General features: G+C 29.8%; 2 protein-coding genes and 1 pseudogene across 3 annotated transcripts in view; 1 reads left to right on the forward strand and 2 right to left on the reverse strand.

The window, feature by feature from the left end:
* The window catches only part of LOC135132926 (hexamerin-like), a 59,709-nt pseudogene extending 55,457 nt beyond the window's left edge, over positions 1-4,252 (reverse strand).
* The window catches only part of LOC135131751 (uncharacterized), a 230,190-nt gene that overhangs the window by 121,634 nt on the left and 85,497 nt on the right, over positions 1-23,059 (forward strand). The window lies entirely within an intron of this gene.
* Positions 4,356-6,218, reverse strand: LOC135132047 (uncharacterized). 2 transcript variants are annotated; one of them, XM_064059967.1, is made up of 2 exons: positions 6,075-6,218; positions 4,356-6,025 (listed from the first exon to the last, which is right to left on the reverse strand). In XM_064059967.1, the coding sequence occupies exons 1-2, from the start codon at positions 6,080-6,082 to the stop codon at positions 4,426-4,428; spliced, it is 1,608 nt and encodes a 535-aa protein (XP_063916037.1). In that variant the 5' UTR covers positions 6,083-6,218; the 3' UTR covers positions 4,356-4,425. The 2 variants fall into 2 exon arrangements, with proteins under 2 accessions (XP_063916037.1, XP_063916038.1); XM_064059968.1 differs by having other exon boundaries at positions 4,356-6,022; positions 6,075-6,217.

A 23,059-nucleotide genomic window follows, 5' to 3' on the forward strand; every position in this document is an offset into this window, starting at 1 on the left:
AAATCCAGTAACCGAAAAATGGAAAAATTCTGAAATCGCAAAATTGAAAAGTATTTTTTTCATTTTCTGTTATATTAAAACGAAAACTTGAAAAATCCAGAAACTGAACAATCTAAATTTGAATAAATGAAATTTGAAAATCTAAAAGCTACAAATCCAAAATTTGAAAAATTCCACATTGAAAAAAGGAAAATTACAAAACTAGAAAAATTGAAAATCAAAAATTGAGAGAACGAAAACTGGAAAAATCGAGAAACTGAAAAATCCAAAATTGAAAAATCAAAAAATTAAAAAATCTAAAATTAACAAATCGAAGAATTAATAATCGAAAGATTGAAAAATCCAAAAATTGGAAAACTTCACATTGAAAAAAGAAAAATTATGAAACCAGAACACTAAAATACCGACAAATTGAAAAAATAAAGAAAATAAGGGATCGAAACGGAAAGTTGTAGATTGAAATTAGAAATGAAAAATTGAAGATTCAAAAAATTGAAAAGTCGAACAACCGATTAAGTTTTAAAATCCAATAACTGAAAGATGGAAAAATCCTAAAACCGTAAAATCGAAAAAGTGGAAAATAGAGCAACTTAAAAATTGGAAAACGTAATAAATCGAAAAATTGGAAAGTAGAAAAAACTAACTGAATCGAAAAACAGGAAAACCCAAAAATTGTAAAAACGAAAAATTGTGAAATCGAAAAACTATGACATCTACAGAAAAATTAAAAATCGAAAAATTGAAAATCAGTTAAAAGAAAAGTTTCAAAATCTAGTAAACGAAAAACCAAAAATTTGAAAAATCCAGAAAATGAACAATCTAAATTTGAAAAAATGAAATTTAAAAATCGAAAAACTACAAATCCAAAATTTGAAAAATTTCACATTGAAAAAAGAAAAATTACAAAACTAGAAAAATTGCAAATCAAAAATTGAGAGAACAAATACTGGAAAAACCAAGAAACTGAAAAATCTAAAATTAAAAAATCAAAAAATTAAAAAATCTAAAATTAACAAATCCAATTACATAAATTGATAATCGAAAGATTGAAAAATCCAAAAATTGGAACATTTCACATTGAAAAAAATATATAAAACCAGAACATTGAACTACCGAAAAATTCAAAAAATAAAAAAATAAAGAATCGAACCCGAAAGTTTTAGATAGAAATAGAGAAATTGATGATAAGTGAAAAATGGAAAAATTCTAAACCCGTAAAATCAAAAAAGTCGAAAATCGAGACACTTAAAAATTGGAAAAACTAATGAATCCAAAAATTGGAAAGAAGAAAAAACGAACTGAATCGAAAAACTAGAAAACCCAAAAATTGTAAAATCGAAAAATTGTGAAATCGAAAAATTGTGAAATCGAAAAACTGTGACATTGACAGAAAAATTAAAAATCGAAACATTAAAAATCGATTAAGAGAAAAGTTTCAAAATCCAGCTATGGAAAAATTTGTAAAACGTAAAATTGATTTTTTTTTATTTTTCGTTATATTAAAATGAAAACTAGAAAAATTGCAAATCGAATATAAAGAAACGAAAACTTGAAAAATCCAGAAAATGAACAATCTAAATTTGAAAAATGAAATTTAAAAACCTAAAAACTACAAATCCAAAATTTGAAAAATTTCACATTGAAAAAAGAAAAATTATGAAACTAGAAAAATTGCGAATCAAAAACTGAGGGAACGAAAACTTGGAAAATCGAGAAACTGAAAAATCTAAAATTGAAAAATCAAAAAATTAAAAAATCTAAAATTAACAAATCCAATTAAATTGATAATCGAAAGATTGAAAAATTCCAAAAATTGGAAAATTTCACATTGAAAAAAGAAAAATTATAAAATCAGAACATTGAAATTCCGAAAAATTGAAAAAATAAAGAAAATAAAGAATCGAAACGGAAAGTTGTAGATCGTAATAGAAATGAAAAATTGAAGATTCAAAAAATTGAAAAGCCGTACAAAGTTTTAAAATCCAATAACTGAAAATTGGAAAAATTCTAAAACCGTATAATCGAAAAAGTGGAAAATCGAGGAACTTAAAAATTAGAAAAACTTATGAATCGAAAAATTGGAAAGTAGAAAAAACTCACTGAATCGAAAAACTCGGAAACCTAAAAATTGGAAAAAGGAAAAATTGTCAAATCGAAAAACTGTGACGTTGACAGAAAAATTAAAAATCGAAAAATTAAAAATCGGTTAAAAGAAAAGTTTCAAAGTCCATGAATCCAAAAATGGAAAAATTCTAAAATCGTAAAATTGAAAAAGATTTTTTTTATTTTTCCTTATATTAAAATGAAATCTAGAAAAATAAAGAAACGAAAACTTGAAACATCCAGGCAATAAACAATATAAACATAAACATTTCACATTGAAGAAAGAGAAATTATGAAACTAGAAAAATTACAAATCAAAAATTGAAAGAACGAAAACTGAAAAATCTAAGATTGAAAAATCCAAAAATTGGAACACTTCACATTGAAAAGAAAAATTATAAAATCAGAACATTGAAATACCGAAAAATTGAAAAAATAAATAAAATAAAGAATCGAAACGGAAAGTTGTAGATCGAAAATAGAAATGAAAAATTGAATAATAAAAAAATTGGAAAGTTTTAAAATCCAATAACTGAAAAATGGAAAAATTCTAAACACGTAAAATCGAAAAGTGAGATGTTTAAAAAATTATTATTATTACATATTTAAAATGAAAAGTAAATAAATTGCAAATCAAAATTTGAAGAAACGAAAAATTGACCTGACCTGACCTGACCTGACTTGACTTACCCTGAATTGTCCTGACCCGACTTACCCTGACCTGACCTGACACGATCTGACTTGATGTGACTTGACCAAACCTGATCTGATCTGACCTGACTGACTCAAACATAATCTGACCTGCTTGGACCAGCCTAAACCTGGGCTGACCAAACCTAACCTGACTTAAATTGACTTGATTAACTGGAAAACCCAAAAATTGAAAAATCAAAAATTGTGAAATCAAAAAACTGACATTGACAGAAAAATTAAAAATCAAAAAATTGAAAATCGATTAAAAGAAAAATTTCAAAATCCATTAGGTAACCGAGAAATGGAAAAATTCTAAAATCGTAGAATTGAAAAAGATTTTTTTTTATTTTTCCTTATTATATTAAAATGGAAACTAGAAATATTGCAAATCGAATATAAAAAAATGAAAACTTGATAAATTCAGAAAATGAAAAATCTAAATTTGAAAAAATGAAATTTAAAAATCTAAAAATTGAAATTTGAAAAATTTCACATTGAAAAAAGAAGAATTATGAAACTAGAAAAATGGCAAATCAAAAACTGAGGGAACGAAAACTTGAAAAATCGAAAAAATTATAAGTCAAAACATTAAAATACCGAAAAATTGAAAAAACCAAGAAAATAAACAATCGAATCGGAAAGTCGTAGATCGAAAATAGAAATGAAAAATTGGAGTTTCAAAAAATTGAGAAGTCGAACAACCGATTAAGTTTTAAAATCCAATAACTGAAAAATGGAAAAATCCTAAAACCGTAAAATCGAAAAAGTGCAAAATCCAGAAACTTAAAAATGACTCGAAAAATGGGGAAGTAGAAAAAACTAACTGAATCGAAAAACTGAAAAATGTTTTTATTTTTCCTTATTATATTAAAATGAAAACTAGAAAAATTGCCAATCGAATATAAAGAAATGAAAACTTGAAAAATCCAGAAAATGAAATTTAAAAATCCAAAAATTGCAAATCCAAAATTTGAAAAATTTTGAAACATCAAAAAATCTAAAATTAACAAATCGAAGATTCAAAAACAAAAAATTGGAAAATTTCAAATTGAAAAAAGAAAAATTATAAAATCAGAACACTGAAATACCGAAAAATTGAAAAAATTAAGAAAATAAAAATCGAAACGGAAAGAAAATAGAAATGAAAAAATAAAGAATCAAAAAATTGAAAAGTTTTAAAATACAATAACTGAAAAATGGAAAAATTCTACAACCGTAAAATCGAAAAGTGAAGTGTTTAAAAAGTTATTAATATTACATATTTAAAATGAAAAGTAAATAAATTGCAAATCAAAATTTGAAGAAAAGACAAATTGACCTGACCCGATCTAACCTTGTCTGACTTGTTGTCTTGTCTTGACTCGATCTGACGTGATCTGACTTGACCAAACCTGATCTGGCCTGACCTGACCTGACCTAATTCATTACTTTCTCTGTTTACTCCAGAAATTCCCATTATCAGTTCACTTTGAATAAGTTTATTAATAACATCGACACTTCTTACAGCTTTGAAATTTCACAAAACCCAGTAAAAATTTCAAAAAAGGTAAAAATCGATGTACGCTTTTATACAAATCGATTTATTAATAACTCACATATAATATAAAATTTACATAAAAATGTCATTCTCTAGAAACTCATCATCTCTTCATTTTTTGCTTGCACCAGCTCCAGCTTGTGTAAATTCCTCTTCAACTTTTCTATATTAGACAAATGACTGTCGATTTGAATGACCACGTAGTCGCGAAATTGGCAAACGCTACTTCTTGAATGTGGAATTTCCAGCTTCTTCAAATAATACAAATTGTTACTTAACTCACTTCCGATGGAATCCAGTTCCCGTGATGTACTAGCTCGCTGTATACTGTTTCCCAACTCACTAACACTGGTGTTCATGGACGTAATATCAATCAAAAGATCGCCTGTTATACGATCAGTACAAGTGTTGTCTAGCAAATAGAAGACCTCATCTATGAACTGCGAAATTTGATCACCAAACGCTTGCTCGTCTTCATTTCTAACAGGCAAATTGTTCAATTCTGACTTATATTCTTCCAATTTTCTTCGATGGTTTGTGTAAAAGTAGCTATCTTTGGCGTACCTCATTGTCGAAATTTGGTGTTGTATATCTTCGACGCGTTTTTCGATTTGCTTCATTTTGTTGACAGCTCTTGGAGGAGCCACTGGAGTTTTGTCAAAGTCAACAACAGGACTGTCGTTGTCCTTCACAGGCACCAATTCCGCAAAAGGATCCACGTCCTGGATTTGTATCTGATTTTCCAAAACTTTCAACTTCTGGTCGATCTTAATCTTCACTTCGCCGAGTTGTCTGAAGATATCTTGCAATTCTCCTAACGTACAATTAGCAGAAAAAGACTTTTCAAACTCGGTGTAGGCACGAACGAGGTCTTCGGTTAAGTTCTGGTTCGATATGGTGGGAGTAGTTGCTCTAAAAACATCTTCTTCGACCATCTGTCTCCTGATAGTCTCTTCGTTTTCTCTAACTTTCTTGTCAAGAGCTTCTATGTTGTTGTCAATATTGAACAAAAGGTATTTTTTGCGGTCGCTCACTTTGATACTCACGTCTAAAATTTTGCTCACTTCTTCTTTCAAGCTTTGTAGATGCTCCTTGTGTTTCTTGTAGCACCCACTTTCGCTAACCCCGATGAATCTAGTCAGGTCTACTCTACCCTGGTAGTGTTTTTCTTCCAATCTCTTCAACCTGTCTTCCATTTCTCGCTCGTTGAAAGTAGTCTCGACGCTGTTCACCACGTCTAGAACTTTGCTTTTTGTCTCACCCACCTCATGGTCGATGTCTTCAATCAAGCTTATCCTCTTCTTGAACTTGCTGACCGTTTCCTTCTCGTCTTCTAGGTTCTGGTTGGTCAAGGTCGCACTGATCGTCTTCATGTTCTTCTCGATATCGTGGAGGGTTTGCATCGACTTGGCCTTCAACCTCGGTTCCACGTTCCTCAAATTCCCTTCCAAAGTCGCCAGTTCTTGCAAAGCTGTAACAATCAGCTTTTCCACCTTGCGTATTCGCGAAGTCCTCAGCGACTTGCTCAGTATAAACTTGAGTTCTTTTATGTAATCCAGGAGGATTTCGTGCGATCTGCTCCTGTCATCTGGTGTGAGTTCGTCGGATTTGATTTTTTCGGTGATTTCGTCGACGTTTTCTTTTATGACTTCCAGGCGATGATGTGCGTTGGTTTGACCCATCGTGGAGCTACTGGAGGGGTGAGAGTGAGTGTACTTGGAAAGTGTTTTTGTTTACTTACTTTGGCATGAATTTGCTTGGTTAATCATGTACACAGAATTGCTTTAATTGCATTGATAACGACAAAGTAGAACTACCACGAATAGTTCGGGGCCTTATCTGATAAGATAAAGCGGCTATTTGTGTCTACGCTAGATAGAGTTGTAAGAAATTTCGTAACAAAAAAAAAATTAATTGATTATTATTGACAGGAAATGGGTGTGGGATTAAAAGCAGTGCATTTAGTGACATCTGCAGGTTGTTCAAGGAATTGTTTTGGAGCGAGAGAGTGGAAGCGATTTTGCGTCAAAAAACTGTTATCAGTTGTTTAGACGACGATTTTCGTCATTGACAAATTTGGAAATTTGGATTATCTTCACAGAATTTTTAAATAATTGTTTATTGTTTCCTGTAGTAGAGACTCTGTTTCCGCTACGTCAAAAAATTGACGGCACTTACTTAGAAATTTTTCTATTGCTATTAATTATTTTTTCTGTATTTTCGACGAAATCATTTTTATGTTTTCGAAAACAGTCTTGGTCAAGACAGGCCAGATGAGGTCAGGTTTGATTAGGTCAGGTCAGACCATTTTTGGTCACGTCAAGTCTAGTCAGATCGTGGCATTTAAGGTCAGATCAGTTTTGGTTAGGACACGTCAAATGAGGTCAATTTAGGCTTGGCCAGGTTGGGTTAGGTAAGATTAGGTTTGATCTGATCTAGTTTGGTCAGGTTTGATTCGGTACCAGGTTTGATCAGGTCAGAACAAAGCAGGTCAAATTAAGTCAGATTAGACAGTTTTAGTTAGGGCATGTCAGATGTCGTCAGGTCAGGCTTTGACAGGTCAGGACAAGTGAGATCAGGCAGTTTTGGTCAGGTTAAGTTTGATTTGGTCAGATCAGGTCACATCAGGTTTGTCCAGTCAAGTAAGATCAGGTTTGATAACATCAAGTCACAACAGGTCAGGTCATGCAGTAACTAAAACCTATTTTAAAAGGTAAAATAAAATATATTTGTTTACCCCCTGCATAAAATGTATGACGTCAAAAATAAAAAAAAATTTAAAAACCAAAAATGTTGAAAAATCATAAAATTAAAAATTTAGAAACGTCAAAAAATTGAAAAATTTATTAATCGAAAAAATGAAGAATTAAAAATTTTTTAAATTTTAAAAATCGAAAAAGTAAAAAATCAAAAAGTACAGAAGTCGAAGAATTTTGAAAATTAAACATTGAAAATTCCCAGAACTGAAAATCGAAAACTTGAGAACTCGAAAAATTGAAAATCAAAAAATTAAAAAATTGAGGAAACGAGAGGTTGAAAAATCAAAAAATCGATTAATTGGTACATCGAAAAACCAAAAATTCAGAAACCCCAAAAAATTTAAAAATTTTAGAAATTGAAAAAACGACTCCTAAAAATTAAAAATTGAAAATTCGAAAAATTGAAATATAGAGGAATCAAAACACCAAAAAATCGAAAAATCTAAAGTTTCAAAAATTGAAAATTTTCAAAAATCGAAAAAGAAAAAAAATTAAAAAATAGAACAGTCGAAAAATGAAAAAAAAAATAAATATTGAGAAATTCCAAAACTGAAGAAAATCGAAAATTTTAGAAATCTAAGAACCGAGTATTCAAAAAATTGAAAAATCGAGAAATCGGAAAGTCGAAAAAGCTAGAAAAAACTAAAGGTTCAAAAATGAAAAAAACGTTTAATTGAAAAATCGATAAACCGAAAATTTAGAAACGCCAAAAAGTCTAAAAACAAAACTTAAAATTCGAAAAAATGAAGAATTAAAAACTGAAACTCGAAACAATCAAGTCGAAAAATTGAAAAATCGAGAGATCAACACAACATCTTCGAAAAGGCACACATTTAAAAAACTTAAAAATTTTGAAAAATCGAAAAAGTAGCAAATCAAAAAATCGAAAGGTCGAAAAATTGACAAACCTAAAAAACGACACTTAAAAATTGAAAAAATGGAGAATTAAAAATTGAAACTCGAAAAAATGAAATCTAAAAATTGAAAAATCGGGAAATCAAAATATCAGAACATCAAAAAATTTTAAATTTAGCAAATCGAATAGTCGAAAAGTCGAAAAATTGACAAAACCAAAGATTAAAAAATCCCAAAGCTGAAAATCGAAAACTTGAGAAATGAAAAAATTGAAAAATCGATGAATCGAAATACCGAAAATTTAGAAACCCCAAAAAATTGAAAAATTTACAAATCGAAAATCTTAAGAAATAAAAAATTAAACTCGAAAAAATCAAAAATTAAAAAATCGAGAAGTCAAAAAGTTAAAAAAACTAGATATCAAAAAATCTCAAAACTGAAAAAAATCTAAAACTTGAGAAATCAAAAAAATGAAAAATCGAGAAATGTGGAAAATTGAAAAAAAGAATGAAAAGTTGAAAAATCAAAAATTGGATTAATTGGAAAATCGAAAAACTGAAAATTTAGGAACCACAAAAAATTGAAAAATTGAAAACTCGAAAAAATTAAAAATTAAAAATTGAAACTAGAAAAAATCAAGTCGAAAATCGAAAAATAGAGAAATCAAAACATCAGAAAATCGAAAAACCTAAATATCGAAAAATCCGAAAAATGAAAATTAAAAATTTGAGAAATCGAAAAAGTAAAAAATCTAAAAATCGGGAAGTTGAAAAAGCGAGAAAACGAAAGTTGAAAAATCAAAAAATCGATTAATTGGGAAATTGGGAAATCGAAAAACCAAAAATTCAGAAAACCCAAAAAAAAAAAATTTTAGGATATGAAAAAAATTAAGAATTAAAAATTGAAAGCTCGAAAAAATCAAATATGGAGAAATCAAAACACCAAAAGATCGAAAATTTTAGAAATTAAAAAATTAAAAAATTTTTTAAAATCAAAAAAGAAAAAAAATTAAAAAATAGAACACTCGAAAAATTAAAAAAAACCTAAAAATATGAAAAAATTCTAAAAGTGAAGAAAATCGAAAATTTTAGAAACCTAAGAACTGAGTAATCAAAAAATTGAAAAATCTAGAATTCGGAAATGTCGAAAAAGCGAGAAAACGAAAGGTTGAAAAATAAAAAAAAAACGTTTAATTCGAAAAAACAGAAATTTAAAAAACTTAAAAATTTTGAAAAATCCAAAAAAGTAGAAAATCAAAAAATCGAAAGGTCGAAAAATTTACAAACCTAATATTTAAAATCCCAAAACTGAAAATCGAAGATTTGAGAAATCATAAATTGAAAAATTGAGAAATCGGAAAGTCAAAAAAGCGAGAAAACGAAATGTTGAAAAATAGAAAAAAACAAAAAACAAAACCTAAAATGAAACTAAAAAAAATCAAATCGAAAAATTGAAAAATTGGGAAATCCAAACATCAGAAAATCAAAAAATCTAAAATTTAGCAAATCGAATAGTCGAAAAGTCGAAAAATTGAAAAAACTAGAGATTGAAAAATCCCAAAAATGAAAATCGAAAACTTGAAAAATTGAAAAATGAAAAAATTGAAAAAGCGATTAATTTTGAATCGAAATGCCGAAAATTTAGAAACTCCAAAAAATTTAAAAATTTACAAATGGAAAATCTTAAGAAAAAAAAATTTAAACTCGAAAAAGTCGAAACTTAAAAAATCGGGAAGTCGAAAAATTAAAAAACTAAATATAAAAAAATCTCAAAACTGAAAAAAATCTAAAACTTGAGAAACCGAAAATTTGAAAAATCAAAAAATTGAAAAATCGAGAAATGTGGAAAGTTGAAAAAGCGAAGAATGAAAGGTTGAAAAATCAAAAATTGGATTAATTGGAAAATCGAAAAACTGAAAATTTAGAAACCCCAAAAAACTGAAAAATTTAAAAATCGAAAAAATTAAGAATTAAAAATTGAAAACTCGAAAAAATCAAATCGAGAAATTGAAACATCGAGAAATCACAACATCAAAAATCGAAAAATTGATAAAATTAGAAATTGAAAAATCCCAAAACCGAAGAAAATCGAAAATTTGAGAAATCGAAGAATTGAGAAATCAAAAAATTGAAAAATCAAGAAAATGAAAGGTTGAAAAATCAAAAAATCGATTAATTGGGAAATTGAAAAACTGAAAATTTAGAAACGCCAAGAAATCTAAAAACAAAACTTAAAAATCTAAAAAATGAAGAATTAAAAATTGAAACTTGAAAAAATAAAGTCGAAAATTGGAAAAATCGAAAAAGTAAAAAATCAAAAATTCGGAGAAAATCTAAAAATTTACAAACCTAAATATTGAAAAATCTCAAAAATTTGTTATTATTAATGAAAAAAATGAATTACGAATCGAAATGAAAGATTGAAAAATCAAGAAAACAAAATATCAAAAAATTGAAAAACCTAAAATTTAATAAGTTAAAAAAAATTTAAAAATTGGAAAGGTAAAAAATCACAAAACCGAAAAGTCGAAAAATTGAAAATACTAAATACCTACTAAAATATCCCAAAACCGAAAATCGAAAACTTGAGAAATGAAAACTGAGAAATCAAATATCGTAGATGGAAAATCGAGAAATCAGAAAGTTGAAAACTCAAAAATGGATCATTTAGAAAAGTCGAAAAACTGAAAATTGAAAAATTTTTAATTTTGAAAAATGACGAATAAAAAATTTAAACTCGAAAAAATCAAATCGACACATTGAAAACTCAAAAAATGAAATCATCAAAAATTGGAAAAATTTAAAATTTTAAAAAATCGAAAAACCTTGAAACATCGAAAAAGTAAAAAATCGAAAAGTCAAAAAATTTACAAACCTAAATAGTGAAAAATCCCAAAACTGAAAATCGAAAATTTGAGAACTCCAAGAATTGAGAAATCGAAAAATTGAAAAAACGAGAAATCGGAAAGTGGGAAAAACGAGAGAACGAAAAGTTCAAAAATCAAAAAAACGGTTAATTGGGAAATCGAAAAAATGAAGAATTAAAAATTTTGAAAAACCTAAAATTTTAAAAATCAAAAAATTTTTAAAAATCGAAAAAGTAAAAAATTCAAAAATCGGAAAGTCGAAAAATCTACAAACCTAAATATTGAAAAATCCCAAAACTGCAAATCGAAAATTTGAGAAATCGAAGAATTGAAAAATCAAAAAAAAAATAATTTTAGATTTTGAATTTTAAATTTTAGATCCAAAAATTTTTGGAAAATCCAAAAAGTAAAAAATCATTGATTAAATTACAACTCAGTCCTTTTTCTCAAAAATATGGGAATAAAATAATTAATACTGTTATTATTACTATTGCATTGTACTTATCCAAAATGACAAACGTGTCCTTGCAAGAATGTTGGTTACGTCATTACAAAATTCTGTAAAGGAAAATCACAAGTTGGCGTTGAAATTTCATTTGACACAAACGGCATGTATGTTTCTAGAACATCCATTGTTAGAAACATAACCATATATTTTAAAACAGACTGTTTCCATCACATATCCAACCATTGCAATTCCAACGCCTACTGCGAGTGATTTATTTATTGAACACCCGCTACTTCAGAAGCAAGGGAAGTTCGAGCAATTTTTTAGTTGTCTTCATTGTAACTTCATCAACAAAAAAAAATCGTGTAGCTTCGAACTGTCCATCATCCCTGTTATCTCAATCACCGAAAATTAGATATGAAGTTTATAAGGACTAATTTCATTAATAATTAAGCTATAAGGGAGCAAAACGAACCGAATATAATTTTGGGCGAACTGTTATTAGGATAATTATTATATTATTATTATTATTAAGTATAGGCGGGCGTGACATTACTGTATTCTTACATTTTCGGGCATGGCGGGTTGACGGATGTTCGTATAATCTCTCTAAAGAACAAGACTGATAAGACAATAAATAAATAGAATAATAGTAATAAATAAAACTAAGGTAGATTCGTTAACCTTAAGTAAAGAGTATATGTCATAAAATTTAGATAATATTAATTATACAATACAATTGTAATCTGTTTAACATTTTTTCCTTCATGTATTAATTCTGACGTGTCCAATTTGCCAAAAAAATACCAATCGAAAACCAAATATTTACTTTATCACATTAAACAATGCGTGAGGACTCCAATAACCGATAAAATAAAATGACTTCTGTACTTCTGTATTTATAAACACTACAATTCAGCATATTCACAACACCAACAAAATTAAAGTCTGCTCGTAAATATTTTAAAGCCCCTTTTCGTAGTAAATCTTAAAAAACGTGACCCAACTTAAGCTTTTATCTCGATCCTTTCTAACAGTTTCTTTGTTATAGCATAGCTCGGATGCTCCTTATCACGTATTTTAATTCATGTCATGCAAGCTCCCAATTTTTTTTCAAAGCTTAGAAAAACCGCCGATTCCAACACAACTTCTGAAAGAGGTTACAAATTAATCAAAGGGCTCTTTCTGGCAGAACGCTGACGCAATATTGCTTAACAAGAGCCTGCATAAAACATCACGTCCTGATGTAATCTTCTTTTGTAGACACCATGTGAAATTAGGAATTCAGGCATTCAAAAAATTATAATAAAAAATCGTTTTATTTTTATATAAATCTGTAGTGATACAAAATTCATTGTATTAAAAACAAATGTGTCATAGCTTATCGTACAACGGGAAACAACACTGTGTATTCTGATTTCCTGTCTACTGATTAGATCAAAGATGTGGAATAAAGTATTACTCATCATTTTGCTATATAAATGTTGCCAATATCGCAGAATATATTGTTGAATTGAACGGTGTTCCATGGCCGCTTACGACTTTAAATTTAGCTCAGTGGTCATTTAACCGAACAGATACAGAATATTTTTGATAAAACTAAAAGTCTACGTCAAATCTTATATTTTTTTTTTTTTGTTCTCTATGTGCCACCAATCTAATCTGTCGCAGATAATCTGAATTTATGTGTCCCAATTAGCTAGATGACAGATAACACACGTATGTATTTTTCAGAGGCAATAAATTTCCCCCAATAAATTATTCTTGATGTTCGATGTTAAAACCTCATGTTTGTTTTTAGTGTTAATTTAATTTTAATTGCGCCATTTAAGCCCCGGTATTAGCGAAGCGATAAAATGGAAATAAAATCCCTTTTCCATTGCATCCTCATTTATATGCATGAAAAAACATAAAACGAACTCAAAATAAGAGAGTACAAATTACATCTAAAACTAATTAAAGTAGAAAATTAATTTACAGGTACACAACGTCACTTTTTCCGTTTCTCCCGACTGCTAATTACCATCGGGCACTCCTTTCCCATTTTTCATCCCTCCGCGGTCCACTTCCCGAGTCCCCGCGTAATAATTCAGGAATTTCCTCCTCTCGTTTTCCTGCGCCTTCGCCTCCAACTTCTTCAAGCAAGCGTTGATTTCGTTTATTTTCTCGTCGTTTTTATCGCCCAGTTCGGTCCATATGTTATGTAACGAGTTGCGAGTGTTGTGATAGGCGAAGTCGGATTTCCCTCCCTCCAGTTTTTCCGTCTGGTCCTGGCACCGTCGCAGGATTTTCTCGATTTTCCTCGGATCCATGCTCGCCCGCTGTCACCGGTTCACTCTCGAGCGATCGCTCGAAAATCGTCGATAAAATATCGATAAGAGGAGCGATAAACATTTTTTAATTTTCTCGTTTTCCTCGTTGGCTCCGTGGGAGGCTGGGTCGTGATGGAAATTGAAGAGACTTGAGCAAGTGGGTTATGATGTTGCTAATATAGAAGTTGATGGCTTTATACTGTCTGGGTTGTAAAAGCTGGCTCTTCCTTCGATAATTTCCGTCTAATGACATGCCAGTTTGAGTACACAACAGTAGCGCGCCAGTCTTTTAAGTGTCTGGATGAAGAGAGGAATTAACTACAGGCTGTAATTATCTGCAAATATTTGCCGGAGTGATGGAATTGTTTATGCAAAGGGAATTTTATTAGTCGTCGTAATGCGCAGACCGGCAAAGACGGGCAAAAAGTGCGCGTTTTCAAGTTTAATGTAGCTCTTATGAGGCTTCTGGAAGTCTCAAAGAGACAAACAAAGTTCAATAACCAGTTGTTAAAAGTTCTAGAAATGTCTGAGGTTTTAGAGATTCTTGAAACATATAGATTTTTAAGGTAGATATCCTGAAGATTTTTCAAATGCGAAAATATTCCAGAATCCCGAAGATTTCTAAAACTAAATAAAAATGCATACAAATTCTAAATGAAATCTGGGGTATTCTTAACTCCTAGAAATAACATCATGCAGAAATGCTAAAAGTTATCGAAAAGAAAATATTTTGGTTGTAATTATTTTAAAGATTGCTACCGAGGTCCTATAGATCCACGTTATAGAAATGGACAAGTTTCCAAGGATTCCTAATTTTTAAAATTTACAGGATTTTGTAAGCCTGCCTTGAGATCATTCTAGACGTCCCCGACATTCTAAAATTCTGAAAATTTTAAAGATCCTGAAGATCTTTAAGAATTGACGAAGACGAGAAAAAGATTTTAAAATTCATGTCTAAAATTACAGATATCTTTTTAGAACTTGAATTCTTATAGTTTTTAAAAATCTCCGCAGTTTTGGAGATTCTTGAAATATAAAATTGTTAAAGTAAATATCCTGAAGATTTTTTCACATGCAGAAAGATTCCAGAATTCTTGTGATTTTTAAGATTCAAAATTTTCTAGAAATCTATGAAGTTCTAAAGATTTTAAGTCCACAGAAATTCTAGAGATCCTCCAGATTTTGGTCATTCTCAAATCAGAAATGCTAAAAGTTCCCTATGGAGAGGTTTTGGTGTTAATTATTTCAGAGATTGCTACCAAGTTTTTCATAGATCCAGATCATATATAGAAATCATGCACAAGCTTCCAAAAATCCCATGTATTCTACAGCTCGGAAATGCCTCCACAGATTCAAAAATTCTAGAATAACTTGAATTTTTATTGTTTGTATAAAGTAGATATTTTGAAGCGTTTTTCGCAAACTGTATAATTCTTATATTCTTATAATTTCTAGAAATCTTTAATTTTTTCGAGATTCTTTAAGCATAAAGATTTTTAAGGTAGATATCTTGAAGGGTCTTTCACATGCAGAAAAATTCAAGGATCCTTGTAATTTTAAAGTTCAAAATTTTCTAGAAATCTTTGAAATTGTACAGAATCTACATATATTTAATACCATAGAAATTAGAATATTTAGATCCTTCAAATCTTAGATCTTCTCAAATCCAAATTAATCTAAACCCGTGGAGATCACACATTGCGCAGAAATGCTACAAATTCCCGAGATAGAATAGATTCTGGTTTTAATTATTTTAGAGATTGATCTTAAGGTCCTCTATTTCTAGATATTATAAATAATGGACAAGTTTCCAAAAATTCCACAAGTTCTAAAAATTCAAAATTTGAAGATTCTGAAGATCTTGAAGAGTTGTCGCAGACAAAAAGAATGTTTTAAAATTCAAAAGATGCTTCCATAAATTCTAAGATTCCAGAAAGAACTGCATAATCTTTGAGGTCTTATAGTTTCTAGAAATCTCTAATTTTTTGAAGATTCTTGAAACATAAAGATTTTTAAAGGAGATATCTTGAAGTGTTTCTCACATACGAAAATGTTCCAGGATCGATGTGAAGTTAAGATTTATAATTTTCTAGAAATCTTTGAAATCGTACGGAATCTATATCTATTACCATAGAAGTTCTAAATATTCTTCAAATTTTAGACCTTCTCCAATCCAAAGTAATCTAAACTCCTAGAGATCACAAATTGTGCAGGAATGTTACAAATTTCCCAGATTGTTTCCAAGGTCATCTAGATCATTAATATCATGAACATTCCAAATATTCCAAAAGTTCTAAAAATTCCAAGGTAGATATCTTCAAGGGTTCTTCACAAACGGAAAAATTAAAGGATCCTTGTGATTTTAGGATTAAAAAGTTTCTAGAAATCTTTGAAATTGTGTAGAATCCATATCTATGACCATAGAAGTTCAAATATTCTTCAAATTTTGTACCCTCTCAAATCCAATGTAATCTAAAATCCTGGCGATCACAAATTGTGCACAAATGCTACAAATTCGGGAGATCAGAAAAATTCTGGTTTTAATTATTTTAGAGATTGCTCTTAAGATCCTCTAGTTCTAGATAATAGAAATCATGGACAAGCTTCCCAAAATTCCACAAGTTCTAAAAATTCAAAATTTGAAGATTCTGAAGATCTTGAAGAGTTGTCGCAGACAAGAAGAATGTCTTAAAATTCAAGAGATCCTTCCACAGATTCAAAGATTCCAGAAAGAACTGCACAATCTTTAAGATCGTATAGTTTCTAGAAATCTCTCATTTTTTCAAGATTCTTGAAACATGAAGATTTTTAAAGGAGATATCTTGAAGTGTTTCTCACATATGGAAAAATTCCAGGATCCCTGTGAAGTTAAGATTCAAAATTTACCAGAAATCTTTGAAATTGTACGAAATCTATATCTATTACCATAGAAGTTCTAAATATTCTCCAAATTTTGGACCTTCTTAAATCCAAAGTATTCTATACTCCTAGAGATCACAAACTGCGCAGATATGTTACAAATTCCTCTAGTTCTGCATAATATATATCATACTCATGCTTCCAGAAATTCCAAAAGTTCTAAAAATTCCGGGCATTTATAAACATGACTAGAGATCATTCTAAACGTTCTAGATATTCAAATTTTGAAGATGCTGTCGACCTTGAAGAATATCTTAAAATTCAGAAGATGCTTCCACAAATTCAAAGATTCTAGAAATAACTGCACAATTCTTAAATTCTGATAATTTCTAGAAATTTCTAATTTTTTTTAAATTCTTGAAACAAAGATTTTTAAGGTAGATATCTTGAAGGCTTTAACACATATGGAAAAATTCCAGGATTCCTGGAAAAAAAGGTAATCTAAACTCCAAGAGACCACAAATTGTGCATACATCTTACAAATTCCCGAGATAGAAATGATTTTGGTTTTAATTCTTTTAGAGATTGCTCTTAAGGTCCTCTAGTTCTATAACATAAAAATCATGGACAAATTTCCAAAAATTCCAACTAGAGATCATTCAGCCTTTAGATATTCTAAGACTCTAAAAATTTTGAAAATTCTGAAGATCTTGAAGTACTGACGAAGACAATAAGAAGGTTTTAAGATTCAGGAGATGCTTCTTTTACTGGTTCAAAAATTCCACGAAAAAATGCATAATCCTTTAATTGTCATAGTTTCTAAAAATCTCTGAGGTTTTAGAAATATTTGAAACATGAAGATCTTTGAGTTAGAAATCTTGGAGAGTCTTTCACATACGGAAATATATATATTTTTTTTATAATTTAAAAATTTTGTAGAAATATCTAAAATTCTAGAGAAACTATCCATGATCACAGAAATTCTAAATATGCTTTAAACTTTGGTGATTGTCAAATCTGAAGTCATCTAAAACACTAGAGATCACGAATTGTCCGGAAATGCTACAAGTTCCTGAGATAGGAAAGATTCTGGTTCTAATTATTTTACATGTTGTTTTTACGGCCCTCTAGTTCTAGATCATAGAAATCAGGGATAAGCTACCAAAAATTCCACAAGTTATAAAAATTCCATACTAGAGATCATTCTAGCCGTTCTAGATATTCTAATTTTAAAGATTCTGAAGATCTTGAAGACAAAAAGAATGTCTTAAAATTCAAGAAATGCTTCCACAGATTCAAAGATTCCAGAAACAAGTTTATAATTCTTAAATTATTATAGTTTCTAAAAATTTCTGATTTTTTAGAGATTCTTGAAACACATTTATAACCCAGAAATTCTAAATATTCTTCAAATTTTGGATATTCTCAAATCAAAAGTAATCTAAACTCCTGAAGATTACAAATTTTGCAGAAATTCCCGAGATAGGAAAGATTTCAGATCAAATTAATTCTAGATCTAGATCATAAAAATCATAGACATTCCAAATATTCCAAAAGTTCTAAAAATTCCAAGGTAGATATCTTGAAGGGTTTTTCACATGCGGAAAAATTAAAGGATCCTTGTGATTTTAAGATTTAACATTTTCTAGAAATCTTTGAAATAGTACAGAATCTATATCTATGACCATAGAAGTTCTAAATATTCTTCAAATTTTTGACCTTCTCAAATCCATTGTAATCTAAAATCCTAGCGATTGTAAAGAAATGCTACAAATTTGCTAGATCAGAAAGATTCTGGTTCTAATTATTTTAGAGATTGCTTTTATGGTCCTCTAGTTCTAGATCGTAGAAATCGTGGATAAGTTTCCAAAAATTCCACAAGTTCTAAAAATTCCATGCTAGAGATCATTCTAGACGTTCTAGATATTCTAAGACTCAGCAAATTTTGAAAATTCTGAAGATCTTGAAGACAAAAAGAATGTCTTAAAATTCAAGAGATGCTTCCACAGATTCAAAAATTCCAGCAATAAGTTTATAATTCTTAAATTATTATTATAGTTTCTAGAAATCTCTACTTTTTTAGAGATTCTTGAAACACATCTATAACCCAGAAATTCTAAATATTCTTCAAATTTTGGATATTCTCAAATCAAAAGTAGTCTAAACTCCTGAAGATCACAAATTTTGCAGAAATGTTACAAATTCCCGAGATAGGAAAGATTTTAGTTATTTTAGAGTTTGCTCACAAGGTCCTCTAGATTTAGATCATAAAAATCATGAACATCCCAAATATTCCAAAAGTTTTAAAAATCCTAAGGTTTTTCATATACGGAAAAATTAAAAGACCCTTGTGATTTTTAGATTTAAAATCTTTGAAATTGTACAGAATCCATATCTATGACCATAGAAGTTCTAAATATTCTTCAAATTTTGGACCTTCTCAAATCCAATGTAATCTAAAATCCTAGCGATCACGAATTGTGCAGAAATGCTACAAATTCGCGAGATCAGAAAGAATCTGGTTCTAATTATTTTACAGATTGCTTTTAAGGTCCTCCAGTTCTAGATCATAAAAATCATGAACAAGCTTCTGAAAATTCCAAAGTTCTAAAAGTTTCAGGCATTTGTAAACGTGTCTAGAGATCATTCTAGACGTTTTAGATATTCTTAAGACTCTAAACATTTTGAAGATTCTGAAGATCTTAAAGAACTGACGAAGACAAGAGAAGGCCCTAAAATTCAAGAAATGTTTTCACAGATTGAAATATTCCAAAAATAACTGAGCAATCTTTGAATTCCTGGTTTTAGAAATTCTTAAAACATGAAGATCTTTCAAACAGATATCTTGAAGAGTTTTTTACATAGATAAATATTCTAGAATATTTCTAATTTTAAAATTTAAAATTTACTAGAAATATCTAAAATTGTAGAGAAACTATATCCGTGAACACAGAAATTCTAAATATTTTTCAAACTTTGCTCATTCTCAAATCCGAAGTAATATAAAATCCTAGAGATCACGAATTGTTCAGAAATGCTTCAAATTCCCGAGGTAAAAAATATTCTGGTTCTAATTATTTTAGAGATTACTTTTAAGGCTCTCTAGGTCTAGATCATAGAAATCATCAAGATTCAAAAAATTCCAAAATTTTTAGGCGTTTGTAAACGTGCATAGATATCCTTCTAGGCGTTTTAGACATTCTTAAGACTCTAAAATTTTGACGATCCTGAAGATTTTGAACAGCTGACGAAGCCAAGAAGAATCTTTTAAAATTCAGGAGATGCTTCTGCAGGTTCAAAAATTGCAAGAATAAATGTATAATCTTTGAATCCTCACAGTTTCTAAACATCTCTAAGGTTTTAGAATTTCTTGAAACATGATGATCTTTCAAGTAGATATCTTGAAGAGTTTTTCACATACGGAAATATTCTAGAATACATTTTATTTTAAAACTTGAAATATTTTCTAGAAATATTTGAAATTGTAGAGAAATTATATCCACGACTGCAGAAATTATAAATATTCTTCAAATTTTGGTCATTCTCAAATCCGACGTAATCTAAAATCCTAGAGAACACGAATTGTGCAGAAATGCTACAAATTTCTAAAATTTTCAGGCGTTTGTAAACGCGCCTAGAGATCATTCTAGACGTTTAAGATATTCTAAGACTTAAAGTTTTGAAGATTCTGAAGATTTTGAAGAGCTGACGAAGGCAAGAAGAAGATCTTAAAATTCACCAAATGCTTCCACAGATTCAAAGATTCCAGAAAGAACTGCATAAGCTTTGGGGTCTTAGAAATCTCTGCGGTTTTTCAGATTCTTGAAACATAAAGATTTTTAAGGTAGATATCTGAAAGAGTTTTTCACATGCAGAAAGTTTCCAGAAATTTCTGAAATTGTAAACCATAGAAGTTCTAAATATTCTTCAAATTTTGAACATTTCTCTACAAAAATTTACGACTATACAATTTTAAACATGTTTCCAGTTTCTCCGTATGCTAAAATAAAAGACAAAAGATATCTCAATTCTGATGAATTTTTCATTACTTGTCAGACGGAGGGGTGGAGCGTAATTGTAAAATCTATATTTGCTTACAAAAATTTACCATTTTGATAAATTTTAAGTCTTTGGTTGTGAAAAAAAGACTACGTACAGTAAAAAAAAACAAGGCAAAATGCAAGCCCCGCCCACCCGCTTTGTCTCAACTGTGATGATTCTTTATTCATCGTGAGCCGGGGGCAGAGCTTAATTGCAAAATCCTTATTTTCTTACATGCGAAACAAATTCTTAAGTAATCTAAATTCCTAAATTTCACAAACTGAGCAAAAATGCTACAAATTAAGGTCCTATAATTCTAGATCATAGACAAACTTCCAAAAGTTTGCATTTGTAAACATGCCTAGAGATGATTCTAGTCGTTCTGGAAATTAGACATACTATGTAGATCTAAAGTTTGAATCCAAAATTTTCTAAAAGTCTCTAAAATTCTAGAGATTCCGTGACCACATTTCGAGGATTTCGGAGTTTCCAGAGATATCATATCTTAGAACTTTTCACTATCCTGATTAAATATTTCAGAAATTCTTGCCAGTTCCTAGGTTCCATGGATACGCTTCCAAAATTTCGGCGATTCAAAGACTGAAAACTTTGTTGACCCTGAAGACCTTAGGGATTCTTTTGTCATTCCTGTGATCCTAGATTTTCCAGAAAAGACTAATCTGCTTTGACCATTCGATAAAACCTCTTCGTATAAAACCAATTTAGTGGCCTTTCGTGCTAGACACGGTTCAAGAATAAGCGATTCAAGTTATTGGATCGAACCGGGCGTTGCACAATATATGCAATTCCCTACAGCCGCTTCAGACATGTGGAAAATTTAATCCCACTATGTTTCCAACAGGGTTAATACATATCGAAGGTCAGAACTGGGTGTCAAGTCGAGAAATAATGAGTCTGACGTCACGACAGCACGAAATTCAAATACAAATAAAAAAACACGTCGAAATTATTCTCTAAATTCAGTGCGTGATCTATGGTTTTTAAAATTGCCTTCACTACTCTTCGTCCAACGAAAATAACGACATGAAGGCCATAAATTTCGCTCATCGCATTTCCGATGAAACTAACGGCCGGTGTATGTCATGCATCATACAAATTTGCATGTAACGTCTACCCAAACATGAAAATAATCAACTTACTGCTTTTCAAATTTATCGTTTCCATTTTCCGTAAGGTACAGAAGTCTGCAGCATGTGCATGTCCAGCGCAATAAAATCGAGCGCTGACATTTTACAGGGTTATTATGAGTTTTATTAGAGGCGAAAACAATGATGTGTTTTAAGTGCAAGCCGTTATAGTTTTACGATATTCTTGAAAAATGTCAGCTGGTGGACAGGCTTTATTTAGTGAGGGTTTTTTTCTTCTTATTTTACAACAAACTTGCAGTTGTTTGACGGTAAAATTGGAGATACATATTTTGCTGTTTTCCTCTTGTCTTTCCATTTTTCGTTTTCATCTGCAGGCGTATAAAAATGGACGGTAACCATTCTTGCATGTCCCTGAAAATAAAAAAATCTTCATTGAGTTCATTTAATAATCGTGGGAACGTAGTTGACGAAATGCGTTATTATATTCCGTTGAGGATTCGGAGTGTTTGAGTCCAGATTAATTTGATTAAGACAGGTTCTGAAAACGCGTTTACTAAGTTTATTTGTAACCGCGATACACTCGAGTATTGTCCGCAACAATCTAGTTGTTTACAGTCACTAATTCAATTTATGATATCGTTAAAGTTGGTGTGACACCGCAGAGGATTGTGCAACGGTATTGTGGAAGAGGAAATCCAATTTCATACGTTCAAAATAAGTCCTTTTGCAACAAGAACAAAAACTAGAAAACTTCAATTTATTTTCTGTACGATCACGCTTTAAAATAAACAAATAATATGTTTCCTTGCGGTGACACAACCATGATGTCACCAATACTTGTTGAAAATAAACTATGAAGTTAGTCGCAATGTGTCCGATTTTTATCTTAAACCAGTTTCACAAAATCGGGTTCTAGATATTTTTTTTGTGATAAACCCGACGTTTAAAATATAATCTGAAATGAAAACAAATAAGACTAGGGATTCCAAAAATTCGAAAGATTTCGAAGACCGAAGTTTCCAAAACTTATACAAACTAAAGATTTTGAAGATTCTGAATACTAAGAAGATTCCAAACACTTTCAAAATTTCCAAAGTTCCAGCAATTCCAAAGATTCCCGGTTTTCCGAAACTAGAGATTCCAGAGATTCTAAAGAATATGAAGATTCTAAATAGTCGGAAGGCTAAAAATATTTCAAAGATTCCATAATTTCCAGAGATTGCACAAATTCCAAAGATTCCGGATATTTCGAGACTTCAAAGATTCCAAAAATCCTAAATATTCAGAAGATTCTGAAAATTCTATATACATATTCTAGTGATTTTAGAGATTCTACCGAATTTAGATTCTAAACAATCTAAAAATTTTAGTGATTTTCAAGGTTCTAAATAATCCTCATATTCTAGAGATGCTACAGATTCTAAAGGCTCTAGCAAGTCTTGAAAAGATTCTAAAGATTCTACAGATTCTCACGTTT

The sequence above is a fragment of the Zophobas morio genome, unplaced genomic scaffold (genome assembly GCF_036711695.1).
Source record: "Zophobas morio isolate AGI-343-1 ecotype UQ-CSIRO unplaced genomic scaffold, CSIRO_AGI_Zmor_V1 ptg000021l, whole genome shotgun sequence".
Lineage (NCBI taxonomy): Eukaryota > Metazoa > Arthropoda > Insecta > Coleoptera > Tenebrionidae > Zophobas > Zophobas morio.